The sequence below is a fragment of the Strix aluco genome, chromosome 9, assembly GCF_031877795.1.
Source record: "Strix aluco isolate bStrAlu1 chromosome 9, bStrAlu1.hap1, whole genome shotgun sequence".
Classification (NCBI taxonomy): domain Eukaryota; kingdom Metazoa; phylum Chordata; class Aves; order Strigiformes; family Strigidae; genus Strix; species Strix aluco.
This window is the reverse complement of record NC_133939.1, coordinates 26,205,511-26,227,030: the sequence shown is the minus strand read 5'-3', so window position 1 is coordinate 26,227,030 and position 21,520 is coordinate 26,205,511. Positions and strand designations below refer to the sequence as shown.

General features: G+C 45.0%; 1 protein-coding gene and 1 non-coding gene across 9 annotated transcripts; both read left to right on the top strand.

The window, feature by feature from the left end:
* Positions 1-4,887: 4,887 nt before the first annotated feature.
* On the top strand, positions 4,888-4,960 carry TRNAV-AAC (transfer RNA valine (anticodon AAC)). Its single transcript has one exon. It is a non-coding gene; the product is annotated as a tRNA-Val (tRNA).
* A 526-nt stretch (positions 4,961-5,486) lies between these two features.
* MYNN (myoneurin) lies at positions 5,487-18,840 on the top strand. Of its 8 annotated transcripts, XR_012624337.1 has the most exons (10): positions 5,487-5,548; positions 6,252-6,550; positions 8,467-9,269; positions 11,091-11,250; positions 11,961-12,139; positions 12,417-12,500; positions 12,970-13,056; positions 14,787-17,746; positions 17,829-17,955; positions 18,629-18,840. XR_012624337.1 is itself a non-coding variant. In XM_074834306.1 (9 exons), the coding sequence occupies exons 2-8, from the start codon at positions 6,285-6,287 to the stop codon at positions 15,053-15,055; spliced, it is 1,848 nt and encodes a 615-aa protein (XP_074690407.1). In that variant the 5' UTR covers positions 5,487-5,548; positions 6,252-6,284; the 3' UTR covers positions 15,056-15,078; positions 17,628-18,600. The 8 variants fall into 8 exon arrangements, 6 of the variants coding, with proteins under 6 accessions (XP_074690407.1, XP_074690405.1, XP_074690403.1 ...); XR_012624336.1 differs by having other exon boundaries at positions 14,787-17,955; XM_074834306.1 differs by lacking the exon at positions 18,629-18,840 and having other exon boundaries at positions 14,787-15,078; positions 17,628-18,600.
* Positions 18,841-21,520: the final 2,680 nt, after the last annotated feature.

Here is a 21,520-nt window from a genome sequence, read left to right as displayed (position 1 = left end):
CCGGCCGCCACCGAGGCTGACAGAGACGAACTCTTCGCGGCGGCAGTGGCGGGAACCGGCCGACCGCGGCCTCCGGACGGGTGCGGCGGCGGGAGCCTCCGCGGCGGGTCCCCGGCTGCGAGGGGTGAGGGCGGGGAGGGGGACAGGGACCCCAGGGCGGGCCGGGGTGAGGAGCCCCCTCGCTGACGTTTTTTGGATGGCGGACCCCCTTCCTTCCCCCCCCCCCCCCACACACACACCCCCCCCACCCCCCGGGCTACTCCCCTCGCCCGCTGAAAGTCAGCGAGTAAAACAGCGGGCGGGCGCGGGGAGCGCGGCAGCAGCCATTAGGGTTAGTAACGCCAGGGACTCCCCACTCGCCACGCGACCTGGGGGCGCCCCCGCCGGGTATCTTAAAGCCTCCGCGGCCACGCCCATCGCGCCTCCCATTGGTCGGAGGGACGCCCTCCTCCGCCGCTATTGGCTGCGGCGGGGCGGGGGGGCGGGGAGGGAGAGAGTGGCGGGAGTTTGGAACGCTCGGGGCCGCGCCACGTGCTCCCGGGCGCGCGCTTGGCCGCGCCGGCCCCGCCCCCGCGCCCCGCCCCTGCCCTGGGGCCGGGGTCTGCGGGCGGGGCCGGGCCTGGGGACATGGGCCTGGGCCTGGGGACATGGGCCTGGGCCTGGATCTTGAACCCAGAGCCGGGCCTTGGGCTTGGAGTCGGGATTTGGGGCATGGTGCGTGGCGCTTAGGGCCGCGACTTGGGGCCTGGACTTAGGGTCCGGCCCCGCGTTCAGGCCCTGCCCTGGTCTCAGTCGGGGACCCCTGGGTGAGGAGCTGGGCCCAGAAACTGCCCCTGCTCCCCCCAAGCAGGGCTGCGCCAGCCCCCTGTGCTCTATTGGAGGGGGGTATTTATCTCCTCCATGACCTCTCTTTGTGCAAGGCATATTGTGGTACCTGCTCCCTGGAGTGCTCACCTCGGCCGCCGGCTGCCTTGCCTCTGCTGCTTCAGACGGTTTTTGTGTGTTTGCCTTTTGACCCCAAGGCTTCCATGGAAAAGCGAGGCGTTTAAAGGCCATGCAGCTTTGCAGGCACAATGGAGTATGAAGCAATAGCGTAGAGCTCTCAGTCTTTCTAACTGTAGTTTTACATATACTGCACAGCATCGTTCTGGTAAAGAACCTCTTAAGAAAACATTTTACACCTATTCAGAAAGATGTATTCGTGGACTAAGGAAGGAAGTAGCTGTGCCAGACATTATGATTTTTATTGGACTTTCAAAAGGCATGCTGCGGACACAGACTTCCCCTTAGACACTATGTTCCAGGTAGCTGTAATCTCAGGTTCTTTTCCATGAAGTGTTAAGTAAAATCTGTTATAAAATCACATGTATTTTAGAAACATTTTCTGTGCACTGTGTTAGGCTCAACCTCCCTGTATTCTGTCATGGTAATTTGCATCGGCTGAAGGGCACTCGGGGAAGCAAAGAGCCTTCTGTCCAGACTGAAAACTTGTTAGGAGGAGCACTGACTTACACCTTAACACCACCTGGGACCATGCAGACTATCCCCTTGTTTAAGCATTCAGCTTAATTCCAGGGAAGAGGCTAAAACTACCAGAAGGAGTGGAAGTAAATCCTTATGCCAACATCACAATGATGATTCACTCATGATAGAACTGGAACAGAGTTTGTCAATCTCTGGTGACTATGCCAACATTAGGAGGGTGAAAGAGGGTTTCAGGACAACAAAACCTTTGATTCTGAACCATAATTTCATGGCCACCAGGAAGGTGGTAAGTTTTTTTTCACCTCGCTGGGATTCTTAGTCATCTCTTCCTCAAGGCTCAGGCACATATAACAAATTTTTATGCCTTAAGCAGCCCCTCAGCTGTGGTGACTTGTGAAGTGCCGCTTTCTTTCAGGATCCGTGTTAGGTGCTCTGTCAGATCACAGATGTTCAGGTGAAGCCAGAGGATACCATGGGGCAAGCAGTAGCCTTCAAAGATTGGTACGCTGTGGGTGACACGTAACCGGGGTCTATCACACAGCCTGTGCCAAGCCCTGAAGCACAGAGGGTGAGCACAGCTGGGACAGACACACAGAGCTGGTACCTCAGCATGCTCAGGGAAGAGCTCTGCCATTTTTTTCTCTGTTAACCAGCAGGTTAAGCAGTGCCTCAGCCAGAATCACTCTCTGCTCACTACTTTTCATTTTTAAGCCATTGACATAGACATTCTTCCCCACAGCCTCTCTATCTCTCCAGGATGTGACAACCCCATGCTCTTTTGGGTACCTACAGGAGTCAAACAAAATACAGTGGCCCTGGACAGTTATGCTCTTCCACCCCCGTCTCCACGGCAACACCAGCATCTCCCCTTGGTCAAGATGGTCTGTTTGGGGGTGTCCCAGGTAAAGGACATTAGGAAAAAGCATTTCATGTACATTTAAATTATTTGTGTTGTTTTGAAAAAATACTGGAAATATATTTGGCCCTTTCACAGTCTGGGCAGCTTCAGCAGTTGTGAAAGCTGAGACCATTTAGCTCCTCTGAGAAGGTTATAGTGTGTTACATAAGAAGAACCCTCCTTTTTTAACTGTGGTTGTCAACCTATGACTGAAAATATTATTATATCAATAATAATATATATTCATTAGTTAATTTGTATTTTGTGTTCAATTACATTAAAATTTAATCCTTGGGGACTGCTGAAGACCTTCCAGGAGCAAAATGGGTGTTAGGAATATTGGGGCAATATGTGACTGGGCAGAGACATGGCTGCAATGTCAACCTTTTCACACCAGGTGCTACAGTTGCGCACAATGGATCTTGTGATGGCGGTGTGCCGCTAAGAACACAAGTGTGTTCCCACAAGTGTTTTTCCATGTGGACCTGAGAGCTGTTGCAAGCATGAAAAGAGCTAGTATGGATGCTGGTTTTTCCCAAATGCCCTTTTGTGGCACCTCTTATACACACTTCCCTGCAGCCGTTAGAAACCTCTGCATGATGACAGCTGTAGTGTTAAGAAATCTTGCAGCTGCCACTGCCAAACTCAACAGAATATTGTTGCTGCTTGCTTCCAACTTTCTTCTTTCCCCTTTTCCCTTCCCTGTCACTGCTTTCTTCTGAAGCTTTTCCTATTTCATTTCTCCTGGCTTTTCCTACTCCTCCTCCCACAGGTTGGGGTTTGGCTTGCGTTTCCCTTTGCAAAGGATGGCAAAGCTAAGCTCCCTTCTACAGCTCCTTCCAAGATCAGGCATTTCAGTGCCTGGTGTACTAGAAAATCCAGGAGGATTAGTCACTTCCTCATTTTCCAAGCTCCAGCTGTAGTGAGAGGCCTGCAGAGGAGACGCTGCCTGATGTAACGCGCTCTCTGTTCAGCTCCCGGCTTGCCTGCACACTCCCGCTGGCTGCTTTATTATGGTCCTGCCCTGCCAGGCCAGCAGTGCCAAACAACTTTTCTCCTCTTTGGCTGTGACTGCCTCATTCCGATACCTGATAAACACACACTGAAACTGCCCTGATTTGTTCCTGCAGGAGCTGCAGTGCTTTATGCCTCTCCGAGGCAGCCCTGCCCGATTTGTCCTGCTCATCCCACCTGCATTTGCTGGCGCCAGCAGGCAAAGATCTCTGTCCTCTCATTTTCCTGGGCTTTTCAGCTCCTTTTGCTGGAATCTTTCTCCTTGTCCATGCTTCGTTCCCCACAAAGCCATCCTTCCAGCCTCTCTAACCACAGCAGGAGGTAGGCTTGGCATTGTATGTAACAGTGTTTCAGAATGACACTCTGGTGTGAAATATTAACCGAGGGCACAGCTTTTTATTTACAGATATGCTGAAAATCAGTTAGAGCAGTGGTTCTCAACCTGTGGTCCACAGACCCCCGGGGGGACACGATGTTGTCACAGGGGTCTGTGAAGGCTTAAAGCAGGGGTGGAGAATGTCCAGCCCGGAAACATTTGGTCTGGCCTGCGGCAAGTGCTGCACCTCCTTCTCCCACAGCCCCCTCCCCTCAATGCTCCTCTCATACTCAAGCCCCCCCCTCCACCCCTGCCCTGACACAATAGTATATTCGGTGCTAGTATGGTTGGTGGGACCTACTTTAACTAAGCAGTTTTTCTCTTGAAGACATTTTCTTAACTCAGCAGCCCTCTTTAGGGCCACCACAGGGCTGAAGTCTGTTCCTCTACACGGTGGCCCTGGACAAAAATATATAGTGACTGAACACAGACAAACAAGGGGGAAGGTGAGAAAAATTGTAAAAACTTTTAATCAAATTTTAATGTAAAAATTGGCATCAAATTCGGAATTAGCACAGTAAAATACCATAAAACAGGCCATTTGAGCAAGAAGAGTGTTGATGCTATTATTTTAAATTCATATGGAATCATTGCAATAAAGATATTGTAATAGGAGTGTGTGCATTAACAGATTAACTTGTTTCCCCTTCTCTCCAAATTTGAAGACCCTTCATGAGAAAATTGAAGTAAATAGTTGATGCAGTCTAGTGCTTTAAGTCTTGGTGGTCTGCGGCCACAAAAGGTATTTAAAGGGGGTCCGTGGTGAAGGAAAGGTTGAGAACTCCTGAGTTAAGAATATTTTAGGGAAGATCACGACCTTAAAGCTGCCCGTTCACAGCAGTGCTGTTATTCCCGGCGTGGGGGGAGAAGGGGCAGTCGGTGACACCCCTGGAGCACCCCGCACCTCGGGGGTGACCTGCTGGCGGGCGCCTCGGGGGGTGTTTGGGGAACTGCCAGCACGGACAGGCCGTGCGCCTCTTGGGGTGCAGGTCCCTGGGGGAGCCCGGGGGCTCCGGGCACGGCCGGGACCAAGGACTGAGCTCAGGGAGGGGTGGGGGTGTCGCGGGGGCCGGGTGCCATTACAGGGACCGCTGGGAAAACCGTACCAAGCGGCGTTTCCGTAGTGTAGTGGTTATCACGTTCGCCTAACACGCGAAAGGTCCCCGGTTCGAAACCGGGCGGAAACACCAGCCACTGTAGCTTTTTTTTCCTTCATCACTCTTGAAAATACCAGACCCGCTCCCTCCTGAGCTGCAAACCGGCAGCGGCGCATTTCTAAACTTTTACAAGCACCTTTACCTGAGTGCTTTTTAACCGAAAGCACCGGCACGGCGAAACTCCCCCGCGCTGCTGCTGCATTAACGGTAACACGTACATGAAACCCCACGGATTTACCGGTGCAGGGCGAGGGGCCGCGCCCCGGGAGCGGAGTTAATTAGATGTCACTCGGCGTCACGGCCCTCGGGGAACACCGGGCCCCGCCGGGCGCGACTACGCCTCCCGGCATGCACAGCGCCCCGCCGCATGATGGGAGCTGCAGTCCGCGCCTTCCCGACCCTCCCGGGGAAGCCGTTCGCAGACCGGCCCCGCCCGTTCCCCTCAGCGGGCCGGGTCGCGGCCCCGTCCCCGCTTCCCGCCGGTGCCACCGCTGCCCCTCAGCCCCGAGCCGCCCTCGGGAGCGCGACACCGGAAGTGGCATCCCGGAAGCGGCGCGCGTGGCGTCATCAGAACATGGCGGCCTGAGGCAGAGGCGCTCCGTCGCTTCCCCTCCGCAGGTGCGTGGGGCGCAACCGCCCTCCCGCCGGCTCGGGGGCGGCTCCGTCGGCGCCGCTGCGGCCCTTTGGGCGGGCGGGCAGCGCCGGGGGCACGGCCGGTGCCCGGTGAGCCGGGCGCGGGGGACACGGGGGTGGCGGGGCCGGGCCCGGGCGAGGGCCGCGACGGGGGAGGGCGCTGCGGGCTCCGTCCCGTCCAGCGGCGGGGCCGGGCCGGGGAGGGCGCCGCGGCTGCTGGGGCTCGCCGGCACCCCTGGGCCCCGGTGACCGCTGGGGACCCCCCGCAACCGGGGTCTGCCGGTCCCTGGGGCGGGGAGCGGGGCTGAGCCCCGGGGAGCGACTGCCCCCGCCGCAGGGACCTCGGGTGGCTCATTTCTGCAAAGTGCTCCTCGGAGCCCGGTTTTGACGTGACAGCTCGTCAGCTTAGTGAGGCTAATCCTCTGATCGGGTGGGGGAGCGTACACGTCTCTGCCCTTTCCCCCCCGTTCTGTCTTTAAAATTAGCAGCCCCCCAAGTTAAGAAGGATCCACCCGTCTTGCTGTACCTCGTACAAAAGCGCTACAGCACAAACCGTCCCGCAGTGATCACGAGTGGATTCGAACACTGACTCTTTTGTAATCGTTAACTTACGCTGTTAAGGGGAAAACAAAGTTAAATCTTGCATGTAAATCTTTTTTTTTTTTTTTTTTTTTTTTTGCTTTCCCAGATCAGAACAAAGAGGCTGCAGCTTGTTATCAAAATGCAGTATTCCCATCACTGTGAGCACCTTTTAGAGAGACTGAACAAGCAGCGAGAAGCCGGCTTTCTTTGTGACTGCACTGTTGTTATCGGTGAATTCCAGTTCAAAGCGCACAGAAATGTGCTTGCCTCCTTCAGCGAGTACTTTGGTGCATTTTACAGAGATACATCTGACAATAATGTGGTTTTGGATCAGACTCAAGTAAAAGCTGATGGATTCCAAAAACTCCTGGAATTTATTTATACGGGAAACTTAAACCTTGACAGGTAACATACGCTATTAAAGGGGGAAAGAGAATAGGGAAATAAACTTCGTGTTAAAGCAGTACTGGATTTTTTTGATCTTTGTAATAGTAATGGATATGATACATATTAGCAAGTTGAAGCTCATCTGTTTGTATGTTTTAAAATACCATGTGACATGTGAGTGCCGAAAGAAAGGTATGTTTTCTGATACTTCACTGATTGATAGTTTCAGTCTCCCAGTCTTTCTGGATCAGAAGGGATTAAACATCTTGCGTGATTACCAGGAGAGGGAAAGATAAGTATTATTTCTGAAGTTGGATTATAGGAGTCTGGTTTTGCAGAGAACACACAGAAGCTGTGTATGTGGTAGAGACTGAAGTCTGAGGAATGGATGAGGATAGGCACGATTTAAAAAAAATTGCATTTGCTAGAATTCGCGTGATCTGTTACGTAACATTGTATATTATAGTGCCCAAAAGGAGTCACAGGAAGAGTGTTTTCCCCACTTACTGTATTGATTTTCTGCCCATTGTGTTGCTTCATGTACAGGGAGGATTCTTTGCAGTGCTTTTCTTTTGGCAAAAGAAAGAGATTATCCCTCATGAGGGAAGTGTGATGACTTAGAAGTGTGTGGTCCAGGATTTCTACTCCTTTCTCAATGTCTGGTGTCAACTGCAAGTTTAAAAAAACCTTTGTTTCTACTGAAGTCTGAAAACTCATACTCCATAATTTAAGTTCAGAGATGCAGGGTGTTGGCTTTTTTAAAGTTAGCTACAAGGATTAACAGCAGTAGGGCAGTGTACACAGCTACGTGGTGAAATTAGTGATTGATGCTTTGCAAATTACGCATGAGCAGAAGCGTGCAGCGTTCTTGGCATCTGTCTGGGACTGCAGGAGGAGAGTTTCTGGATTCATGATGAGCAGTTGAGATCTCTGAAGGGAGGTGAATGTACTGTTTTCACCCAGGAAGAACTACCTGACTAAAGATGACACCTGTGGGTCTGCCCCTGCGTGCCTGACATCTTGTACCGTATCCCTGTAGGTGACTGCTTCAACTGTCTGCAAATTCTGTTGTCTTTTGTGATGGTGGGTGCCTGGGTGACACCAGGAGGATGTACTTTGAACTCGGTGCTAGTATAATACAAGTTATTAAAATAGCTGTATTCCCATACAGAGAGTAATTGTGACTAGTTACTTATGGCTTCATTACATTTACTGTGTAAGAGGTTGTTAGAGGTATGCTGTTTACCATTAATCTCTCTTTAATGTGCTGTAAACCCACAAATGCCTTGATGGTATGTGTTGCTACCTTTTCCAGATCAGTCTTTTCTAAACCATCGAGGCTTGTTTTGCAGGAACTGAAAAACAGAGCGTAGTACTTTAAATGAGGACTTCCTTGGTGTTAATGTTGTCTGTGCACAGCTGATACGGAATTAAGACTGTTTGCAAATCGTTTTATAAAACAAGATTAATACCCGCCTCACAGAAGTGCTGAGGTGAATGCGCTGCTTGAGAGTTACTTAAGACTTTTCCCAGAAGGATTATAGAATGGTAACTTAGACATTTTATTCTCCAGTGTTTTACCCCTTCGTGCTGTGATTTCTGAGCTTTTTGGACCTATAACCCCACGTCTAGCCTTGTAACCTCACAACTGGACTTTTAACATACAATTGTACGGAAGGCATGTGACTGAAAATAGTTCTGTGGATCTGCAGACCCCACTAGACATGGGCCGTCAGTTTGGGTGTCATTGTTGTACTACTGTCTTGGGGCACTACTGCACTAAGAGATTAGATCTTGCTGTATGTGTTCTCAAAGTTACATTTTCTGACAGTGTAACTTCTGTGTAGCTCTGCTGTCTGTATTTCATACAGATGGTACAGAACAGATGTTTGCTTTGTCCAGAATATTGTCACCCAAGTCTTGTTTTCTTGCAGCTGGAATGTTAAAGAAATTCACCAGGCTGCTGACTATCTCAAAGTGGAAGAAGTGGTCACTAAATGCAAAATCAAGATGGAAGACTTTGCTTTTATTGCTAATCCATCTTCCACAGAGACATCTAGTATCACTGGAAACGTTGAAATGAATCAGCAGACTTGCCTTCTGACTCTCCGAGATTACAGTAATCGGGAGAAAGCAGACGCTGCTCCTGCAGAGTTGGTTCAACCACAAGCGAAGAAAGCAGCTTTAGAAAAGAAATCTCCTCAAACCAAAAAGCGAAAGAAGAATTTCAGCTCCCCCAAAAGCATACAGAATAAATCCATACAATATCAGAGCAATGTGACCGAGAACGCATCCATTGAACTGTTTTTAGATGCAAATAAGCTGGCCACCCAGATCACGGAACAGGCCGCCCAAGGCAGCGATAACTCTGAGCTACAGCTGGCATCCGTGGTGGAAAGCGAAACACTGGCAGCGCAGGATATCCTAGTCCAGACTATTGCTGCGAAACAGAAACGGGGAAAGCCTCAGCAAAGCTGCGCGCTGAAGGAGCACTGCATGTCCAACATAGCCAGTGAGAAGAACGCCTACCAGCTGGAAAGCACAGGGGAGGAACTTGACCAGAAGTACTCCAAGGCTAAGCCGGTGTGCAACACCTGTGGGAAAGTCTTTTCAGAAGCCAGTAGCCTCCGTCGACACATGAGAATACACAAAGGAGTGAAACCCTACGTGTGTCAGCTCTGCGGGAAGGCGTTCACCCAGTGCAATCAGTTGAAAACACATGTAAGGACTCACACAGGTAAGCCACTGGCCTTGTCTTCATGGGCTGTGGAGACCTGGAGTCACAGCCTGTGAATACAGGATTGAAAAGATCTTTGCATTCCAACTTCTTCCTCTAGAAATTTTGTCTGCTGCTGGTATGCGTACGGGGATAGTACCTATCTCCTGATAGCATGAAATGTTTCAGCATTTTTCTGTACAAAATCATAGTTTCTACTTTAAATAGCTAGAGAGGACTTCAGTAGTCAGAGGATCTCTGGAAAGACTCAGAAGAGCTGGCTGCCCTTTAACTCTGTAGAGTGACAGAGTGCCAGAAACAATTGCCAGTAGAGCATGAAAAACTCACTGTACTTGATACCAGAATTTCTATTGCTTTTTTAAAAAATCTTAATACATGTTTGATAACAAAAGTGGGGGAAGAAGCAATCTTGTGACAAGTAGGTAACTTCTCCCGTAGGGTCTTCAAAAAGGCAGGGAAGATGGCTTAATTACTACGGCATTTGGGATTCTATTTAGCAAAACATGCAGCTGAGATGTGTCATGGTGTTATCTCTGCATTCAACAACATTACCAGAAGTCTGTGTTCTATCAAGAGCTGCTGAACAAAGCATCAAAGAGAAATCAATTACAAACACTTAAACGTTAAGACATATGGGAGGAGTACTGTGCTTGTCTTTTCGTACGTTCTTCCCTAGAGATGGAACACTTGATGCCAGGTCAGCTCGTTCTTCAGGGTGATCTGGGATAGCTGCTCTTCTGCTGTTGCCTTTGCTGCTGTATTTAGCCCAGCCATCAGCAGAAGGACCTGGTTGATGTAGTTTTCTTCCTTTTGTGGCTGGCATTTGGATTTCTGAAGTAACAGTGAATCAGATAAAAAATTGTTTAGTTTTGCTCTTTTTCCCCTTTGGAAAGCTCTGAGCAGAGGCCAGCAGTGGAGCTCTTTCCAGGGAGCTGTGAAGGTTTAAAGAGGTGAAGTAGGAGGTGTTGAGGTACAGCTGCAGGAGAACGCTTCGCTCTTTATGTAACCAAGGGAGAGGATTTCCCGGGTTGTCAGCCACTGACTAACCAGAGCTTCGTGGGCGAGATGGAGCTCGTGAGCAGTGTTCAGGGACAGTTTGCTGGTAGGAACATCAGCTGCACTTTCTACTTTTGAGGGTATTGTACTGGGAATTTTTGCATGAGTAGGTAGGGAATTTCACAGTGTTGGTTGCTAGATGGCAGATTAGATGTCTAATACTTTTGAGTTTGAAGTTTCTATGTACCCGGTGTATGTAAGAATTGTTGAGTTCTTGGTTTGGTTGTGCACTGTCATAGAAATGCAGAGGTAGGCTCTTTTATACGGTCATCAAAGACTGCAGCATTGCACGATCCATTACGCGAGACTGTTGACCACTAAGAGAACGTGAATAACCAGAGAATTACCTGAAGCATTCTACAGCAGATGCTAACGAGAAATTAGTGAGCACTAGGCTGCATTGAAGACGTGTTGGTGTTTAAAAAAGCAGATGATTTACTGGTTGTTCATCTTGAATATTCAGAATCATGAATAGACATAAGCAGCAAAAAGTCTGAAAATGTAGTAGTAGCATTCTTAAAATAATTTGGGGAAACAGTCCTATTAAATATTATTACCTTTTTTCCCCAAAAGTTAATGTGTTAAAAAATAGTCTGTCATCTGCTGTGTTCCTGGCACGTTCCACTTCAGCGGCCTGATTATGGGATGTTCCAAGATCTTATTTGTAAGAAGCATTAGAACAGACACCTGAGCTTTGGTCAGGTAATGGATTGGAAAGCTTTCTTACACAAGGCCAGAGAGCACAAGGGTTTTATTTTTCACTAGGGGAGAAGCCATACAAATGTGAACTATGCGACAAAGGCTTTGCTCAGAAGTGCCAGTTAGTGTTCCACAGTCGGATGCATCACGGAGAAGAGAAACCATACAAGTGTGATGTCTGCAACCTACAGTTTGCAACTTCAAGCAATCTGAAGATTCATGCCAGGTAGGCAAAAGCGAGATCCTGCAAATGCTTAGCCACGTGTATAAACAGAATAATTCACTCCAGTGGGAGCAAGAGTCACACATTCACGTAATTTGGTCATTTCTACTCCTTTTCTCTTGAGTCTTCTCTCGCACTGCATAACGGAATAATGACATCTACGTACTTGCTTGTTAGGGAAGCGATTTGTGATTTATGAATCTTGCAGCCTACACACTGGTATCCTTATGGCAGTGGTGTGGGTTTTGTTTCAAACTGCTTGTAGCACCGAAGAGGAGAGAATTCCTTGGTGGGAAGTGAAACAGAACAGCTCTCACTGTTCACTGCTATCTGCATGGGGCTTTTGCATTTTTGGCAGAAGCAGGAATTATACTCCCTTGTTAGGAATCATCATTTTATCTTTCAGTACACGGTAATGCAAAACGCGCTGAGTTCTCCCGCTGTGTGTTACACGTGCAGGGCCTATAGTTCTGCCGTTGAAATCACAGACGTGCTGATTCCCAGAGTCAACAGACAGTGAATTTCACTCCGTGAGAAACTGCTAACTCAAACCCAAACTCGTAGTTGTTACCTTTTTTGGGGTTTTTTTTTGGTTCACAGAACATTAGCCCAGGGAACTTTGGGGATAAAGTACTAACTGAGGAAAGTTACTTAATCGTGGGTGTCGCATCCCTCTTGGCCGGGAGGTCACTGATGTCTGTGTTGGTTGGCAGGAAGCACAGCGGGGAGAAGCCCTACGTCTGTGATCGCTGCGGCCAGCGGTTCGCTCAGGCCAGCACGCTCACCTACCACGTGCGTCGCCACACGGGGGAGAAGCCTTATGTGTGTGACAGCTGTGGAAAAGCCTTCGCCGTCTCCAGTTCTCTCATCACCCATTCCCGAAAACATACAGGTGAGGGGAGACAGAGCCCTGCGGGACCGAAGGGGCCCTGCGCGGGAGGACTGGCTGCCTACAGAGGGGTTGGGGATGGGTAGTGACCCAGCAATCTGTAGATCAGGAGTTACCTCTGGAGTTGTCATCCAGCTCCTTTCTCGTGTTTTTTTCCCTTTGACTCCAGTTCAAGTAGCTCTTTCTCCCATTGGACATCACCTCTGTTTCATTTTGATTTGTTCTTTATGTGTATTCTGGTTTATACATTGAAATAACAAATTCCTTGTGTTTCCTTTAGGAGAGAAGCCATATATCTGTGGCATTTGTGAGAAGAGTTTTATTTCCTCTGGAGAGCTCAATAAACATTTTCGGTCCCATACAGGTCAGTTTCCAGGCAGGCCACTTCCTGCACTATAAATAATATTTTACCTTTAGCCTTTTGCCTTTAAAATACACTGTATTGTGCTGTACTTGAAAGTAGCAGTTTCTTAATTTATGTAACTCTGTGTTAACAGAGACGTATGATGTATCAGAGACGTAATTTATGTATCTCTGTGTTAACAAATTTAAAGAAAACATTTGTGAATTTTTTTTAATTGTCTTTTTCAGACCAGTATGTAACAGTATGAGTGTTGATGTATAATCATGGCTTTGCTTCTCATTTTGTTTTTTTTTTTTTCCTTTGTTTTAATCTATTATTCTGGAAACAATTTTATTCTGAATACAGACCAAATAACAGAGTTACAAAGTTGTATTTTAAAATACAACATTGAAATCCATTATCCTACATCTCTAACTGTGTTTTCTTTCAATTTCAAGATTGTTCTAACTGCCAAACCACTTCTTTTCAGGTGAAAGACCATTTATCTGTGAAATGTGTGGAAATTCTTACACAGATATAAAAAATCTTAAGAAGCACAAAACGAAAGTTCACACAGGTGAGTTCCTTGTGCAAAGAAAGGTTAAGAAGCTACATCAACTGTTTTGTCTTCAGTGCTGAATAACGGGGGTTTTTTTGGCTTATCCAGGCCTAAAATTAGGAAATATAAGATTTTTGGATAGTAGCTCTCTTTAGAGCCAAAAGCATCTGCTTTAGAAGTACCCAAGCCTCTTAAAGCATAAAGTACATGCTTTAAAGTAGATTCCAGACAAACTTTCAAGCATTTGCATTGCTATAGCAAACACATGTTGAGCAACATAGAAGTGGATTGCTGCTGACAAGAATTTCTGTATGTGAATATTTACTTTCTTGTCCTAGTAACTTGTGAGAGCTTCCCACGTGAAGGCACAGTCTGGATTGTAGGAAGTCTCTTACCTCTTCTGAGCGTGTCAAAGGAGTAGGTCTTTATGTGGGTAGTAACTGAGGTGAATGAGGCATACTGGTTACAAGGATTACTTTACATCTTGAAAGCACTTTTAATGTAACTGGAAGATTTTTATATATGCAATGTTAATCCAAGTCTGAGCTAGATTAGCAAACACACAAGATCAGACAGCTGGAAAAATGTTCCCAGCTGTGAATACTGCTCTAAAAAAACTTCTCAAATGCTTTCAATTCCTCTTCTAGATACCAGATTTTGATTAGGAAGAAATTTGAAATAGATTACTTACCTATGGTGCAAAGCAGAGAGATGTTCAGGTAGCCAGCCTCCTTCCACAGTGGTTCCAAACGCCTCCTTATTTGTCCATCCTTAAGTGTATTAACCATAATTCCCTTGCCTCTGTCATATGGAAAAAGGAATAATAGATGTCTGTGCAGGTCTGGAGTAGGAGGGAGAGGGTGAGAAAGCAAGTGTCATATGCAGAGGCAGCTTTGAATGTCAGAAGCTTGAGAAGCCCCGTTTAGGGAGGCCCCGGTGCAGCGGGAAGCCAGGACGAGGTGAGAGCAGCAGTGAGCGTGGAGAGGGCCCGGCAGAGGCTGAGGGGGAGAGCTGGGAGAGCTGCCAGGGCCGGTCTGCTCTCGTGGGGAGACAGAAGGCAGTCAGGAGAGCTTCAGCACTGAAATGACAGGCTTTGGAGCACACTTTGATAGAGGAAGGGTCAGATACCTGATGTGGCTTGACCAGAAAGCCGCCCGAGAGCAGCGACAGACTGCATTCAAACAGCAGGGCAGTGAGGAGTCCGTTAGCAGTGGTTTCAGTAAAGAATAGAAAAGCATTTCTCAAGTGATTGGATAAAAACTGTAATGACTCTGGCTGGAATGGACTTAACAAATGTTTTCTTCCAGTTTTTGGATAAATGATACATTGTAGATTGCTGTCTCAATTAAAAGAGGATGCTTGGACGTGGCTGTGGTTCTTAAGATTTCCTGGGGTGGAAAATCTCAAGGAAACCTTCATAACTGTATTTTTTCCAAAGCTCCTTCGTTCACTGTGATGTTAAGGATTTATAATGTTCCATACCATGTCACGTAGAGATCAAGTTGGAATGCAGCATCCATCCAGTTGTCAGGCTACAGGCAGCAGGGGATGTGACTCTCGGTGCGTAGGCTGCATTTACAGCTCGTTCTGGCTTGGCGGCACATGGGAGCCACTGATAGCCCAGCTGCCCCAGCAGCCTTTGGTACACCAAGTGTTTGTTTTGACAGCCATTTGAAAGAGAATTTGCAGAATTTGCGCAGGAGCTTTTGAACATTTTTCTTATTATTTTTTTTTTCCCCCCCCACCAGGATCTGAAACTCCCCCTGATTCTAATGCGCTTGATAATTCTTTCAATGAACAAGAATCCATTCAGAGTCAGAAAAGTCCTTTATCGGAGTCCATAGATGTGAAACCCTCCGAGATGTCTTTAGCACTTCCTCTTTCCATTGGGACTGAAGACCATCAGATGCTGCTTCCCGTGACGGGTGGTCAGTCTCCTTCCTCAGAAACATTACTAAGATCTGCCGTGACTGGATATTCAGAACCTCAGTTTATTTTCTTGCAGCAGTTATACTGACAGTGCAGTGCAGAGCCATTGAGGTAATTTGGTAGCAGACGTTTGGTAAGGTGAACATAAGCAGTCAAGCAGTCACACTTTTTGAATTGGACTTGTTCTTTTTTTTTTTTCCTCTTTGTAAAGACGCTTGTAAAGCATTTCCATTGTGCAGTGCTGTCTTTCAGTTTTTGAATCATGCTAATCTACGATCAGATTTCTATTTGCAATTAACACTGATTTCCAGGAGACGATTCCTTTCCAGCAACACCTGCCTTAAGAATTCTCTGTTAAATATGTTCATGTGTTTTGGAGATCTCCTCCCGTGTTCCTGCTGATCTGATGTGTCACAATGTCATCTGAGAGCAGACATTTTAAGCCATAGTTGATAATTTATTAACGCAGGGGTATAAGTGGAAAAATCATGATTTGAATGTCCTAACAAGCTCATACTCCTGCATTCCAAGGTGATACCGTGGTACATGATGGAAGGTAGGGCAGTGCTCTGGTGAGGTCTTGCAAAGAATTCCTGCTGTCTGCCAGAAGCAGCCGTCTTCAGTTGGAGTCTGACCAGAGGGAAAGAAAGTTTTGTGTATTTTTTCCTGACAAGGCAAGTAAATGAGAGTTAAGTTTTTTTTTCTGTAGCGTGGTAAGTCAGAGGGTTCTAATGGCATAGATACTACTGGGTATTCTTTCCAACAAGTCACTTTTTTTTAAAGTGAATCCAGCATTGTCGTATCTCGTCCCAGACTTATTTTTCACATCCCTAAAATGTTCTGGTTTTGATACAAACAGCAACATTTGCTCAAAAGGAGAGCTGCAACATGCATGTTGTAGATGAGATGAAAAGATGCCTTGACTTAATTGTGAGGAATGGATCACGGCTTCATAATTTTTTACAGTAGTGCTTCTTGTGCTAAACAGTAGGTACAAAAAAGGAAATAAATCCTGCCCTTCACTGTGAAAATAATAACTGAACGCTGCATGAGGGGGCGTTAAGGAAGAATACAACAGAGCAGATTGATACTCTTGGCAAGGTTTAGTTAGAGTATGACTGATTTAAGTGAAATATTAAGTATCACTTTACCTCTCATGCTACTTGTCCACAGTAACTGCACAAAACTGGTATCTAGCAAGACCCATGTAAAGGTATGTTTTATTACTAGAAATGTATACATTTTTAAAAAGCGACATTTTTAGTGTCTGAGTAGGGTCATTAATTAAAGACTGGTTGACAATAGGAGTACTTTTATACTGCATTTTGCCAGTTTGTGCCATTAACATAATGTAAGCATTATTTAAGTAATCATCAAATAGTAAGGAAACAGAATACTGTACCAACAATGCATTTAAAGATATTATTTGTTGGTTATTTACTTGGTGCTAGTGTTTTATTTCCACTGATGCCTTGTGTCCAGACACTGATAAATAGAAGAGCATAGGAGATACCTCTAAGCTGATTCTGTTCTACATGGAGTAATAATTAATCTGCACCTTAATTAAACAGACTTGTGAAAAATTTCTTGGAAGATTTCATTTAAATATTCTGCAAATGGTCCCTCAGCATGACTATGGATTTTTTTTTTTTTTCTTCTTCTTACATGTTTGTACTTGTAAAGTAATAGCCCTTTCGCTGCTTTGTGTTGATCATCTTAGTATGTGGCGTGTTTCAAACTGCTGCTTGATCATATTTTATGCTTTAATATATGGCAGATTTTTGCTGATAAAGTCTACCACGGGCAGCAAGGAGTACAGCCACGTTCACCGGGAACATTCTTAATGCAGGCATCTCTAACTCTGTCCACTGGAACTAATTATTGCCACCCCTGCCTGACCTTTAATTTCTTCCCTTATCTGTACACAACATTTATGAACAGCTGATCTCCTTCATAACACTGGCAAAGGACAATGGATTAAGTTCTCTGTTGTTTTTTTTTCTGTTTGTTTGGCACTTCCCCTTTTCCTCCCCTCTTTTCTTTTTTAGCTTCTGTTGTTGATGTAGCACCTGCAGGATTCTTTAGCCTTGCCATTTCAGACTGAAGAACCACAAAGATCAGGATCTTGACTCTGTGTAAAAAAAGCAAACTCTGTGTAGCTTGTCCTAAGGTTCCTCTTTACTTTCTCTCTCTGAAAATAGAGCAGAAGTCTTGGGATAGACTTAGGCTTGGTCATGAATACTGAAAAAGAACAATACCGTACAACTGATAAATTTCATATCTAAACAGCTTTGGAAGATAAACTAATGATATGCTGCTGTTATCTGGGGAAAAGTATCTGAAGATTAACACATCCAGAATAAATGACCACAAGAGAGAACTAGCTCTGGAAAAAAAAAATTTAAAAATTACATTCCTACATAGAAAATGCATTCCATAACAATGTTTGTTTGGACTGTTTTTATATTTCTAAAATTATAGCTTATTACTGTATTCTTAGATTTCAGACTTTTTTAAAAAATACAGTGCTTAGATTTATACAGGATTTGTTTAGATACTTATAACAGTAACACTTGCTTTATTAGTCATTTAGTTTTCTTTATAGACAAGAAGATAATCATTATTTTTTACAAGACAACAATTTTAACCTTTCTTAATAGAATACACAGGCTTGTAGTTTTGTCTTGGAGCAATAATTTAGTGACCTGCACTCCTGAGTCCCCATCTGAGAGTCTTGATTTTTATCCTCATCTTTCATGAAGATATCTCAGCTGCTGAGGTATGATCTCTATGAACTGTATTCATTTACTAGAATATAGATTTTAAATATATATATATATATTAAAAAAATATATTTGTAGGTGTGTTCAGGCTGGGTGCTGTAGGACCTGAAGAAGTGGGTCTGTACTGTACCTTTTGCCAATAGATGCATGGAAATCAGCTGCACATCTAATTCCTAGGCTTAAGGATTCTGCGTTCATTTTGGAGGTACAAGTAACAGTATTGATAATTTCTGTAAGGGATTAATATGGAAAAGCACGGAATCTTTTTAGGAGACATCTTCTTGAGACCTACCTGCAAAAGGAAAGTGGGAATTTTAATAATTCCATTAACAGTAATTTAGAGAAAACAACATGATTTGTCACACCGTTGTTTCAGTCAATTTTGCGCTGAAGTCGGTGCAAGTTTTGCCTGAATTACATTATGTGCATCTAGAAATCGCTGAATTGGCTGTTTGGAAATACTTGTGTGAGAATAGCTCCTTGTACGACAGTTACTTCCAAATTTGTGCCTATGTGTGGGCACAAAGCATGACAGCTTTTCTGAAATTGTCTGTTTCAAAAAAATTTTCAAGTATGGACGAGTCCCATGTTTAAGCATTTCAGGGCTGTGATCTTAGATAGGCTATCAGTAAGCCTTGCAGGATTAAGTTCAGATAAGGACTAATAACTGATTTTTTGGTTAAGTTATTTTTAAAGTATCTTTCATGTATATACATTTTTTTTCCTCTGTTATTTGTATATACCTCAACTCTCAATTTTATAATCCCCTGGGAAGGGAGGGAGTTGTACATATTTAGCCTGAAGTGTTTTATGTTAGACTTTAATAAACTTGCTTTGTAATTTTCCCTCACCTTGTGTCTCCTGTTTATAACTGCAAGGGGTAGCGACAAAAGGAGGAGGGAAGCAGCGTGACATAACCACCACCACACCCCCTAGCAGAAGGACGCGCGGTAGCCCTTGGCGCAGCTTACTAACACAGCAAGGATTACTACATTTCCTTCTCGGCAGTAAACACACCTGATTTTTCTCATAGAAGAGATTTTTGGATCTGTTCAAACTAAATTAAACAAAAACGTTATTCTAACTACAACCTAGTATAATGACTCTTAGGTTCATTTTTTGCCGCTTGTTTTGAGGTATTTGGGGTGAGGTTTGAGGGGGGTGTTTGTTTTGGGGTTTTGTTGGTTTTTTTACAGAGCACTCTGAAGATGTAGTTTTTATGCTGAAGTAGATAGTGAATTTATTTCCCAGAAGTTGTATCTTCTTTTTACTAGATTGTTTAATTTTACATAAGGTGGTGTGGTGGCTAGAGCATACAGTGGGACTTAGGGGACCTGTGTTGTACCACGGGCCTGCTGGATCAGGCATTTTCTGTCCCTTTTTAAATTGGGGCAAAAATGCTGCCTTTCAGCAAGGTACTGTGAGTTCTGGAAGCTGAAACAATGGTTTACAGAGCAGGATTATGCTTGCTTTAGCTACTAGAATAACTTACTCAGAAGAACATGGCAAAAAATTCTAGCCTATGTAAATTCTGTCATTCCAAAGAACACAAGATACATCTTCTAAGAATTTCAAGGTTTGGTTTTCAGAGAAAGGAAAGCAATAAATGTCTCTGGCGTAGACCTTTCTAAGCAATATAAGTTTTTGCACAAATAATTATTTTAGTTTGCAGGAAGTTGTTTATATGAAATTGAGTAGGAATTATTCTGCCGCCCTTTCTTACAAAGGAATATCAAATAACACATGAGCTATTTTTATGGATATCGTCAATAACAGAGTGTTTATGGGTTGAGCATCTTGCTGTTAAACAAGGGTTCAGACAGAGTACAACTATTTCAAAAACATACACTAGCACTTTTGAAAGTAGATGCCATTTATCCTGTTATATTTTGTGTATGATGTTGTCATCTTACCACATCTAAAAATAAAATACTGCTGTTGGTAGAGTTGGGACTGACGTGGTAGATTTGATTCCTTGTTACCACAGCAGATTACTGAATGTCATTCATGCAAGTAAATTAAGACTTCATTTGGGCAATGCAATTAGCCTGAACAGGACAAGAGAAGAAGAAGATATATGGAAAAAATATACTCCAGTCTGAATCTTGTGGTGATCTTTCTGGCAAAAAATTCTATCATCAGTGTCTCAGTACTGAGAGTGCTCTCTTGAGACTATCAGAGTATAACCTGCAATGCTCCAGAGCAGCAACACTCAGAAGAATACCAACTTTGATCATACAGGCTTAGCTAATAATTAGAAATTTGGGAATTTTCACAGCATGCAGATTCTTCTCAGACAATCTTGTTCAGCGTATCCTCAACTTTTGTTCTCATTGCTCTGTTCTTCCTGTTTAACAACAGTGAAAATACAAGCTCCTCTCTAGACTAGGGTTTTTACAGTGTGAGGTATGGACTCTGCACTTAACAAGATGATGACAGGTTAAGGTGTAGAACAAACATTCCTGCTCTCTGGGCTTACCTCTAAGTCCTCTTATGATACTAAATGCTTTTTGGAGCAACAGAGCCTGACTAATTTGTGTTTGGCGGTGGGGGGAATGAGAAAAAAAAAAAGCCAAACAACACAAACCCTCCACGTATGCCAGCTGTCAGTACCACCTTGGTCATTTCAGCTTGGTAAGGGGTATCCATACATCTCCCTGTTTCTACATTACCACTGTGGTAATACAGAATCAGAACAGCAGCAGTTACATCACTGCTGCTTGGGTATTATTGCTGAAATTACTTTCTTTTTGCCCTCATACTTCAGTCTTGTAGGTCTTTTGCCTGCATGCACATACATTCACAGATTATTCTGTTACTTTATATGAATTTTTAACAGGTACATTTAGACAGGCAGAAGATTGCACTAGTGAAAGCCTTTGAGCAAACCTCCGCTGTCCTGTTTGGTGCCTTTTTTTCTCTAGTCACTGCTACGGGTATGAGCAGAGAGGGTGGAAAAAGGAAACAAGCTGAGTGATTCCCAAACTTCTACTAAGTCTGTATCTAAACCATTAAACAGTGTTTTAGCTACCGTTATATGCATATGTTGTCTTATTCATGCGTAGGAGTTGCCACATGGCTATAATGATAGAAATCTTTTCAAACAGTTTTCAAGAGACAGGAAGAAATAACGACACCAAGTTTGGTGGTGTTTTTCATTTGTAGTACAGGAAACAAGTATATGCTGTAAGTTAATCAAAATACCATTTATATCTGAGGTTCACCAGCTTTAAAGTTCCAGCGTTACAGTGGCTTAAGTTCATTTAATGAGGTTTTAAAAATAAAGCTACCCTTGGAAAAAGATCAAAAGCCTGTAATTACTAAGTAAAAGGAAGAGAGTATATAGAGCACAGTAGCAACAAGTGGATTTCTCCAAACCTCCTGGTTTCAGCAAGAATCTTGTTCTACAGCATATCTGATTTGCTGTCAAGCAAAGCTGCTGCCCAGCGGCTGTCCTGGGTGTGTTTTTGTCGGTTGGATCTGCCTGGCTGTACTCCAGGGGCGTTACCTGTGGGCTCCCTGCTACCTCGACACCTGACTGCAGCGACCCAGCCCAGGAAGGGCGGCGACAGCTCTTCCTCCGCAGCAGCCCTGCGGGAGAGGACCCGTGGTCGTGATACTCCATCCATGGCTCTGCGGATGCTCTGATCCAGCCCCTTTTTTTAATACGAAGCACTTGATAAAAATCCTGATCTGAGAAGGCATCCTAAATAGAGCGGAGTAGTTCAGCTGCCAGGAGTTCGAGTCATGCGTCTGCACTGCTGCAGTCT